General features: G+C 39.0%; 1 protein-coding gene across 1 annotated transcript in view; it reads right to left on the reverse strand.

Moving 5' to 3' along the window:
* The window catches only part of mapk10 (mitogen-activated protein kinase 10), a 40,443-nt gene that overhangs the window by 9,888 nt on the left and 19,170 nt on the right, over window positions 1-11,385 (reverse strand). Inside the window, exons 5-12 of the mRNA XM_020621090.1 lie at window positions 10,800-10,858; window positions 10,221-10,359; window positions 8,174-8,339; window positions 7,470-7,541; window positions 4,006-4,188; window positions 2,966-3,090; window positions 1,221-1,284; window positions 845-922 (exon numbers count right to left, since the gene is read on the reverse strand). Of these exons, the coding sequence (XP_020476746.1) occupies window positions 845-922; window positions 1,221-1,284; window positions 2,966-3,090; window positions 4,006-4,188; window positions 7,470-7,541; window positions 8,174-8,339; window positions 10,221-10,359; window positions 10,800-10,858 (886 nt within the window). The remainder of the gene's footprint in view (window positions 1-844; window positions 923-1,220; window positions 1,285-2,965; window positions 3,091-4,005; window positions 4,189-7,469; window positions 7,542-8,173; window positions 8,340-10,220; window positions 10,360-10,799; window positions 10,859-11,385) is intronic.

Consider the following 11,385-nt stretch of genomic DNA (forward strand, 5'->3'; position numbering starts at 1 on the left):
TGTAATAATTCTTTAATATATTACTTGTGTGGTGTAGAAGAGAATAGAAGTGAATCATTTATTGCTTGCAAACCAATGATGGTAAGATGATGTCATGGGGTAGGACTGGATAAGTCTGACTTCTTCCTACTCCATTCAAGCATGTACTAGGTATAAGCAAATTGATATTGGATTAGCATTTGTTGGATATGTGTAAAATTATGTGTGTTGACATATCAACTATCTTTACATGCTTGAAAGAATAAATCAAATCAAATCAAATGTTCAGACTTCAGTGTATTTCAAAATCACATTCACAGTCCTGTGTCTCTGCAGGACTTGGCATGAGTTTAGCCAGCTCTTCAACTCTTCAAAAAGGAGAATGCCTGTCTCTCAGATCAAGCAACAAGCTATTTTTCATGTCTCCAGTGACATGAGTGTGGGTAGTCTGGTCAAGATGTTAACATAATTCCATACCGCCTCTCTGTGGCAAACTATGGGAACAGCACTTACTGTGGAGGCGGAGGTCTTTCAAAGAGAATGACAGTATAAAATGTCTGCTAAAGCTGAAAACCGATGGACCCCAAAGGATCCAAACCTTTAGCCATTCACACACCATCTACTATTAAATATTCTGTACTAAAAGGCAATATTAGCATTTTTAATTAGCTGTCCTACATTGTCATTTCACATATACACTTGGCACAAAATGACACCACTGAACTAAACAACATTTAACTTGAGTTGCAAAAGACAGAGACACATGATCAACAAAACAATGGATTTCTCTATTTACAAAGGATAAATCCAATAAAGTTATAGTAAATTCACTTACAGATCGATTAGGGTTATGCACTGAGAGTACCTGAAGGTGAAGGTTGTCCCTTCACAACGCCATTCTTCGTTCTCTCCTCAAAATTCATCACTTCTTTGTAGATTAGTTCTGGCAAGGACCAAAGTTAAATGACAAAGTGGTAAAAATAAAATAAGTTCAGTATATGTAAGGGACAAAGAAACAAAGACTTTAATTTTCCTTTTAGTAGTTGGTTTTGAGGAAAATGTTGTCAACCAACACAAAGGAAACACAATATAATAGGACACAAGCAAGTAACACAAAAAATATAAATGTAAAACAACACAGAGGTTTAAAATATAGATACAAACATGTTTTATTTTTTCTGACATGCTGTCTAATATTGCTAAATCACACATTTCCTGTTAACATGCATTATTTATCTTACCTTTCCATTCATCAATTGAGTGTTCTCTTTCATCCAGCTGCTTGTCGTAAATCTGGGGTGGAGGCTAAAAGAGAGAGTACAATTATTTTAGTAACAGTTGAGCTAATGACTCAGTCGACAAGATTAATTTCACGTGACATATACATGACACTATGTACACAAAGCCACTGAGGTAGCAACAAAGAGTCTTGTGTAGAAAGCGGGCACGTCATGTGGATTATGTTGAAATTATGTAAATGTAAGACAATAAACACCCAATACTCTATTTACTATTAATCACACATAATGGTAATTTATTTAATTAAATTATATCAATACAGTTTGTTCTCTATACACACAATGACAGTGACAGTGAGATAAGAACAAATCTGGAGGGTTGCCCAGCTAAAGTGTGTCCTCCTCCCATATCATTTCAACTAACAGGGCACAAATATGCTGTCTGGCAACCAGATATGCATTCATAGCGATCCTGCCCCAGACTCTGACACCATAATTCTCCCCTTTGTCACTGCAGTTGACAGGGCCACCCTCAAACCTCTGTGAGATAAGGGACAGTTACAGGTCAGCATTCAGCAGCCACAGCAGGACAGGAGTGAGAGGTTTTCCACACAAAAAAGGATTTACCAAATTCATTTTGTAGTCATTTCTCAATTTAACATCCTAAAGATGGTTTATGTGCGGCCTTGTGGATCTGGCACAAACACATGCATAAAAACTGTTGTACCTGCTGCTACACACTGGAATGAGGCCACTTAATCCCAGTATGACACAGTATCACTGGTGCACATTGTTCTACCCTCTGTTACAAATACAATTTCTTTTATTTAGGGTGGTTGTTATTTACCATGGATATTTGCATGAGCATGAGATGACACTAGAGAAAAGGAAAACAGCAGAAAATGTGTTGAAATGTCATTTACAGCCATGTGAAATACATACCACATCAACTCCAACAACAACATTATCATTAAACCATCACCAATGTCAACAACCAAACAATGTAGACAAGGGCACAGTCATAAAATCTTCTAAGAAGTATCCAGTGGAACTACAGTGGAGGTTTGCTGTATGTAAAATGATACTATTAACCAGCAACAGTAACACTGATATTACACAGTCATAAAATCTTCTAAAAGGTATCCAGTGGAACTACAGTGGAGATTTGCTGTATGTAAAATGATATTATTAACCAGCAACAGTAACACTGATATTCATTGGCTGGTCATGTACTCATTACTGTATTCCTGCAAGTAGAAGTGCAGATGGCTTTTTCCCAACCTCACTGTCACCTCATACTAATGAGGCACTGAAGAAGAAGACTTCACCACATAAACCAGAAACACCATCATTATTAGAAGACAAAACAATGCATTACTGTAGGCAACAGAAAAAGTGTGCTAGCAAAAGATTTGACTACAGCTAAAATATACTTAGCACCAGAAGCCATATATAAAAAAGAAAAATATGAGAGAGAAATGAAAATGAGATGTGAACCAAAAATTTAAAGCACAATCATAAATGCACTCAGCCCGCATGGCTTCACTGTTACAGAGCCTTGATAGTTGTGTTGTAAATTACTATAGCTGCTTTTGTTGAAATAAGAAATGAGGGGAGTCATCATCATCATTTCTTGTAAGACAGTGCAAACACAAAGTGAGAGCCAGTAAACAGTGCTGACCAATCAAAAACAGCCGAAGAGGACTGGGATAGTAATCAATACGCCGCTCTGCCAAAGGCCTACTCACCGCCTCCACCTCAGCTGGATCATACCACACGTTGATGTAGGGGTGCTGTAAGGCCTCATCCACTGATATCCGTTTAGCAGGATCAATGATCAGCATCTTAGACAACAGGTCTCTGGCTTGACTAGCTGTGGTTTGAATAGAAAAGCAGAAAAACATTGTGAGGCAAGACAATTTACTCAATAGCCAGGGGGAAACACAAAAGGGCAGGAAGGGCAGAACAGAGAGAAAAGAGAAATGACAGGGATTAAAGAGAATAATAAACAGCAACAGCTTGTGAAAGGAAACCAGACTTTCAAAGCAACTCAATCACAGACCACTTTTACAGAGTAATACTCTCTTCCTTTTTATGTCATTATTAAAACTCAAGATTCTGCTTTGTCCCATCAAGTCATTTGCATTTGCAGACACTCAGTTGGTCAATCTACCCTCAGGCTCTCCTGGACCGATGTGAAATTGAGAACCCTTAAACCTCATACCACCCCTCTGCTACACACATTGACCTTCACCATAAATAGCTCTACAGCATCAAAGGACTGAAGAAACTGAACTGAAAAAAGAGAAAGATAGATGAGCCAGGTGCACTGTTGGCATTTACCTCAACATCAACACATCAATAATGAAAGGATGGTAAATGTGTAAAATGATTCCTCTGTTTCTACCTTACTTTATTCCTGATCTCTCAGTTCAAAATAATTAAGACCCAAAGGACATCTGACTCAGTTCCTACCTGTCACAGTAAAAACCGTGCAAAACAGCAGTACATCAACCCATTCTCATTTCTCCCTGGGTGCATTTCCCTTAATGCTGTCAGTGAGCAGCCAGATTACAAAAGTGATTCATGAGAGCTTTGATGTATGAGTGGTATGAGTGGTGCTGTATCCCACTTTTTAACAATACTAGGTTGAGACCTGATATTTTGGTTAACATTCTGCAAAAAAATACAGTAGATAGGGTACTGCTTAGACCTGCAAATGTTTTAAATTTAATTAATCGATCAATAAAGTCTCATATACATGCTCGCTGCAATCTGATAAAATGGTTTCTCACCTTTAAGCTAAAAAAAAAAGCAGGAAAAAGGCAGTCAGGGAAAAGCTTGGGAAAGGTGAGGCCTGCATACTTTGGCCGATTCTCGACATAGTTCCTCACTGTGGGCTGAAGCTTCTTCATGAACTCTGGTGAGGGTGTGCCCAGCTGCTCAATCACCTTGTTCCACTGGTCAATGTCTGGTATGGAGGCATCATTAAGGGAAACACACATGGAATATACAGCATCATGTACGCCTCAGTGTTTATTCAAAGTACTGTGTATTACCAAGTTACTTAAAGTATTTCTCTTTTCAAAAGAGCTGTGTCCATTCCAATCCCAGAAACATCCATGAGAAATGACAAAAGGTTGAAGTCTGTTAATTAAAAAAGAAATATCATAAGGAGAATTATGGAATTATTTCAAAATGTGAACACTTTCCTTTATGTTTGTTAATAAGAAATCCTATCCTGCACACAGAGCAGTTATCAGTGATTGTTTGTGAAGCATTAGCATTACAAGCACCATGTGTAAACACACAGCTGACTGGAGGAGCAGCCCCTCCCTCCTCTAAACAGAGACCAGCAGAGAGAAAATACAGTGGAAAAACAAAGCAGGGCAGTCCGGGTCAACCCCGGAGGTTATGCTTAGTGATCGTTTAAGGAAGTAAGGTGCATACTGCTTGTTAGGTTCCTATAGTCAAAGCGCAGCATTTGATGGCTTTCTGAAACTGGGGTAGATTTAAAACAATCTCTTTATGTACCTTAAAATGTAATCAAAATACCTAAAATGCCTATATATATTATATATTTCCATGGCATTGTCAGGCTTTTCTATAAAGCAGGACTTAAATGCCAAGACATGTTGATGAACCTCCTGATGACATTATGAGTTTTTGATTAACAAGACATATAGCATGTACATATAGTTGACTGTCAGCTATATGTACACACTATATGTATACTGTACACTGTCAACAGTGGACAGTGTGAACAAATATGCTTCTGATTTTTCATCTGTGCTGGCAACACATTTCTTCACACATCCCCCTCCCTTCCCCCGTTCTCTCACAAAGTACCAGTTGAGGCAGTTAGCTGTCAGGGCGACAGGAGATCCCCATTATTTCATTTTGCTGGAACAACACACACTTCTTCCTCCTTTTTTGTGTCTATTGCACACTGGTCACGATCCACCCAGTGCTCAGTGAGGCTTCGTTAAGGCTCTTTACCAAGTTGTGGAATTCACTTGAACAACTCAAGGTGTTTTTCCTCTTTGTGTCAGTGCCAACAAACATGACTCTCCTCTTTGCTTCAAGTTACTCATGTCATGAATTGGGGAATCATGTACCTCAGGTTTGTATTGAGGGAGCTGCAGGAGGTCAGAAGGATACGGTCAATCCCAGGGAACAGCACTGTCCCTCTTATCACTTCTCCAAAGATGCAGCCGACTGACCACATGTCCACTGGGGTCACAGGCACGCACACCGGCACATGCACAAGCAACACACTCGTGTTACCAGCGTCTATCAAGTATCACTTATCATTTCTACATCCTAAATGACTGACACATAGGTGTTCTAATATTGTATCCCTGTGTTGATTATTTATTTAGCACATGCTAAATACTAAATATTTATATAATACAAAAGATTTTGAGTATTTTCTGTCAAAATCTTTTTTCTTTTCCCATAAAAGGTGAAATTCATTGACTCATCTTGATTTTGTAATAGTCCACAACCACTGCAATGTGACAATATGCATTACATACCACCTCTCATCTCTGCATTTTACCAGTAATTACCTGTATATACTGATGCCATATGTATAAACACACTATCAGCATCACCACTTACTGTATTTAACACAGCGCTTTCCTTACTAAAAGGCCATCAAGCACCCAGTCGCCCTGAGGCTCTCTGTGCTGTGACCTGTTTAGACAGACTGCTATTCCGCATCATCATCTGACAATCACCCAGGAAGGGGCAGATAACTTCAGCCAGGTCCATACCTCAGGTCTAAAAAAACTCTATTAAGTAAATTAAGATTAGCAACAGGTTAGGGTACCAATCCAGAAATGATTTATCAACATAAGACAAAAGTATGTGTGACTACCCTTCATTGAGCCATAGTAAGAAAGAAAGGAATTGTTAGAAAATAAGAACTTCAGGTTGTTGTGAGAGCAGGGACAGAATATGAAAGTGTTAATCTGTCAAGGACTGTATGTTCAGGAAGATCAGAGCATTAGCCACAAGCAGCTGTTTCTCACAGTTTATCTGCCTCTATTCAAATTAAAATAATCATTTCAAAAGATATGACTGGGGAATTTGTTACTGTCAACAAATCCTATGAAAAAACCAAGACCAACAACAACGGTATCTGCAGCTCTCAACTTCAAGCCCATTTGTTTCTACTGAACATATAAATCTCCTAAAATGTGGCACAAATGTATCCTCTCATTTTCAAAAAAAAAGGCAAATAAATTTTTTAGACCTAGGCTCTTTAGTTTTAAAGAAATATCACTCCAAAGGGGATAAATAGTGTGTTTGTTGTGGACTAATTCCAGCTGGGAATTTAGAGCTGGAACATATTTACAGTACAGCAGAAGGATGGTGCCCGTCTCCATCATAATGAAAGATGCCACCCACTACAACAATGTGACTCATGTTTTGTTTGTTTTTTTGGTTTGTTTGTTTTTTGTAGAATTTGGACAACAATTGAAGTCCATGACACAAAGGAATTAGCCATATCTGTGTATAAACTTATATCTTACTTCTCATACCTTCCAGTGTCATTAGTTCCCCATCATTACAGTGGTTTTCGTTCATTAGATGCTAACATGCTAACAGTCTACATCTTTAAGCTTTGAACTTGCCTCACACTTCAGCTAAACTGCTATTTACAGATGCTTAAAATGAATATTTTGATTATGTATTACTTTATTCAATGAATGTCTAATGAAAATGTCTGACTCACACATGTGGAAATCCTGAGATTGCAAGATGTATTGTACACATGTGCACAAACTCAACATGGGGACTATTTATCGAACCCTAGCCTACAGGAAGAAGTCATCTGGGGATGCAATTACGCCCCCTTCACTGCAGGAGAACTCACCAAACAGCACTCCAGAAACGAAACACTCTAAATAGAACGCTCTTTCCAAAAAATTAGACTGATTAAAGCTGAAGAATCAGACATACTAACTAGAAAACAAGGATTTATGATGCTTATTTTATGATGTGATTGCAAGTTATATCAAAGGTTTTAAAAGAAGATCAACTAGTATTGATCTTCTTTTGTCTTACAAAGCTGGCCAGATGTAAATGTGGTTTAGTTCACCTCAGGAACACACTGGTAACATCGGGCCAAGTGGAGAATAGCCTTCGAATCAAGTCTAACTAGAATGGGTAAAATGATGGAACCAAGCGATACCTGGCCAAAATACTGTGAGAAAGGCACATACTGTGTGTTAACAAGGATACAGTCCCGGCCAGGGAAAAGGATTTTGTGGCGCACCATTTCTCCCATGATGCACCCCACTGACCATATATCCACTGCAGGCACAGAGGTGAGGGTGAGATGAACAGGGAGCAAAAGAAAAGAGAGGAAAGCAAGGGTTAGTTTCACACACATCAAGCTTTCTGGGAGAAGCAACAGTGATTAGATTCAGTGGAGGAGAATGAGAGGCATGTTACATAGAGGTCAATTACAAAAGAAATACAGAAAAGAGAAAAGCAGAGCCTTAGAAGGATTAACTAGTGGCAGGAAATTCAAAGCCTTGGAGTCTATATGCTTCCATCCATGGGAGGAATATGGTTAATGAGTCATAGTCTTAGCCTGCCAGTCAATCAAGTCTGATGTTCTGGGGGCTGTTAATCTGTGACTCATACTTCCAACACTTCAGTTCACATCACTTCATTTGCAAAGTGCAACACAACCAGACTAGTTTGCAAGTTTTTTTTAGTTAATGTTTGAAAACTTTAATTTTCATTTCTTAAAATGATTTTATAACCCACTGTACCAAAAGTTTGATTACTACAGGTACAAATTGGTGTGCTGGCTCACTACAAGAATACTGTATAATTGAGTGTGCTTATAGGACAACTAAAAATTGTTCCAATAAACTGCAGTCATTTAGTGGTAAATTATATAAAAAGTATACAATATTTCTTCAGTTAATTCTCACCATTTTCTTTGTACCCCATGCCAAGGATAACCTCTGGGGCTCTGTAGTATCTAGTCACCACATAGGGGGTCATCATGAAGCTTGTGCCTGCGGTCCTGGCAAGACCGAAGTCCAGAATCTTTAGGGTGCAATCTGACTTCACCACTATATTGCTTGGTTTGAGGTCCTAGAAACAAAACACAGACAAGAAAAGACTGACATAAAAAACTGCATGCTACATTTACTATAGGTAATTTATATTGTATATATATATTATATATATGCCATGTTTCAATGGACAGCCTCTTTTTCTGGTATTTTAATTATGTTAATTATGTCCATTAATGTTGCTCAGAGAGGACTGGCAGATATAAGATATAAGGCATTTTGATACCTCAGACTGTGATGACTAACATTTAAAGGAATAGTTTGACACCTTTGGAAATATATTTGCATATATATTTAATAATTGGCTTCATTTTTTCAAGGGTATAATTACAAATTTATTTGGTTTAATATTTGTCATTCATGCTGTTCCTATTATTTAATGACTACACTTTGTTTCCCAGTCTAAAATTCCCCATGCGCTGTAATGTCTCTACAGTGACTCCCACAGTTGACCGTCCAATTAACCTGCTTAAGAAGCTTCAATGGGAAGGTGTAACACACGTTTTATCTCCTAGATCTCATTCGTCTTCATACAGGTGTCCTGGCCAACTAGTCAGGTTTGATGTGCGGTGACAAGGACCTGATCCCTCACTGACTTCCCACATGGTGAACACTGCCAGTTGTTGTTGCCCAGATATGTTATAGACTACAAATGGATACTGAAACATAGAATCCAAACCATATTTAGGAGATAGACATGAAAACCGAGGCACCTTACACACATTATGGGGTGGCTGTGGCTCAGGAGGTAGAGCGGGTCGTTTCCTAACCTGCGGATTAGCGGTTCGATTACCGGCTTGTCCAGTCAGTGTCCTTGAGCAAGGCACTGTACCCCCAGTTGCTCCCGGTGATGTCACCGGTGGGTGAATGTGTGAGTGTTTGGGAGTGTGAATGGGTGAATGGCCAAATAGTGTGAAAGCGCCTTGAGTGTGCTGTAAAGCATAGAAAGGCGCTATACAAATATAAGACCATTTACCAACACCATTATAGATACCAGCTTTCATCAAACTCGAGTTGACAGTTGTAGGTGAAAGGTTATCCAATCAGAATTGGTGTCCCGCCCCCAAGCCCCCATTTCTATGTGTTGCTTGGTGCAAGAACATATCTGCACTGAGCTGAGCACAGCACAAGGTTGCATGTGTCGCCCCTGCATGCTGCACCAATGTTAAATAACTAACTTATTTACTTTGTAATGTTTTGAATATTGTTTGTGAAAGTTTGACCATGTTACTGTTCCATTTTGTAAGATGCAAATCTCTAAGTTTTACTTTCCTGCCTGAGTATAGTCTCAGTTCCTTCTTATGTCAACTCTAGGAAAAACGGTCAAAGTGTTTATGTGTCATATGCACAGTTAGGAAATGTGTTTCCCTGTACAATGAAATTCTTACTTTGCCGTCCACATGAATGCTACAAAATATAAATGAAATATAAAGTAGATAAATAAGTAACACAAAATCTATGGCACTTTAAGCAGCACTATAATAAAAATATATAAGAATATAATAGAGAATGTATGCTACATGGGAGCAGCATGTGCAGCAGTCAACATAGAGTTGACATAAGAAGGAACTGAGACTATACTCAGGCAGGAAAGTAAAACTTAGAGATTTGCATCTTACAAAATGGAACAGTAACATGGTCAAACTTTCACAAACAATATTCAAAACATTACAAAGTAAATAAGTTAGTTATTTAACATTGGTGCAGCATGCAGGGGCGACACATGCAACCTTGTGCTGTGCTCAGCTCAGTGCAGATATGTTCTTGCACCAAGCAACACATAGAAATGGGGGCTTGGGGGCGGGACACCGATTCTGATTGGATAACCTTTCACCTACAACTGTCAACTCGAGTTTGATGAAAGCTGGTATCTATAATGTGTGTCGCCTTGCTTTCCTACCCTGTGAATAATGCCGGCTGAGTGCAGGTGTTTGATCCCACACAGCATCTGGTAGAGCAGGTAGGACATTCTCTCATGATCAAGCTCCATCTGAATCACCTGGCACAAGTTGGCATCCATCAGCTCCATCACTAGGTACCTGAGAAAAGATTTTATTGATTTGTCAGTGGTTAACAGGCTTATCAATTAAGTCATTGATGAGTTATTTGGGGCATGATGATTTCTTTGATTTCTTTGATTTCTTTGATTTCTGGCTACAAAAACACACACCTTTTACCTCTAGATTAATCTAAAAGTGAACACAGTCTCATACATCATTCAGTATAAGAACAGGATACCTCCAGCAGCCTCAGATTACACGCACGGTACTTTAACTGACTGCACTCCAGCAGTTGTGTTCTCACAACTGCAGGTGTGGGGGACAAATGAGTACATAATGTATAATAAAATCAGTCCCCTTTTTTCTCAGTCATATGATATATCAGATTAAATGAGAGCAATCTTTCTTTGTAAGTTACATGAGCTAAATTAATAATTTTCTTGAAAACGTAATTATGCAAAGAAAGGTTTAGTACTCACACATCCTGAAATTCCTCTAATGATTTCTGTGGTGTGAAGACATTTAATAAACTGATAATCTGAAAGAGAGAAGAGCATGGAGAGGATCCGCATACAGTGGTTAAACATACTGCACACACATGAAATGAGAGCTACAGTAAGGGACTGTGGAGACAAGTTGGAAATGACCCTCATGAAGGGCACTGCTGAGTGAAAAAGAGAGTAAATCAAAGAAGCAAGATGAAATAAAAACTAGGGATAAATGAGGAGAAAAGGGACGAGGAACAGAGAGGAGAGAAAAAAACACAAACTGCAGCACTGGAGATTACATTCAAGCCTTGAAGTGCTCTCTATTTCACTTTCTTGCTAGTTTGGTACATTTCTGGAGGCATAGAATTTAGCACAGTCACAACATTGCAGTGCCACGTCTCCATTTTGTAGAAGGGATTTATCCCCTCCTTGAACCGCCACCTTATTGTGGTGGAGGGGTTTGAGTACCCGAGTGATCCTAGGAGCTATGTTGTCGGGGGCTATATGTCCCTGGTAGGGTCTCCCAAGGCAAACAGGTCCTGGGTGACGGGTCAGACTAAGAGCAGTTCAAAAGCCC

Source organism: Monopterus albus, unplaced genomic scaffold (genome assembly GCF_001952655.1).
Source record: "Monopterus albus unplaced genomic scaffold, M_albus_1.0 scaffold253.1, whole genome shotgun sequence".
Taxonomy (NCBI): domain Eukaryota; kingdom Metazoa; phylum Chordata; class Actinopteri; order Synbranchiformes; family Synbranchidae; genus Monopterus; species Monopterus albus.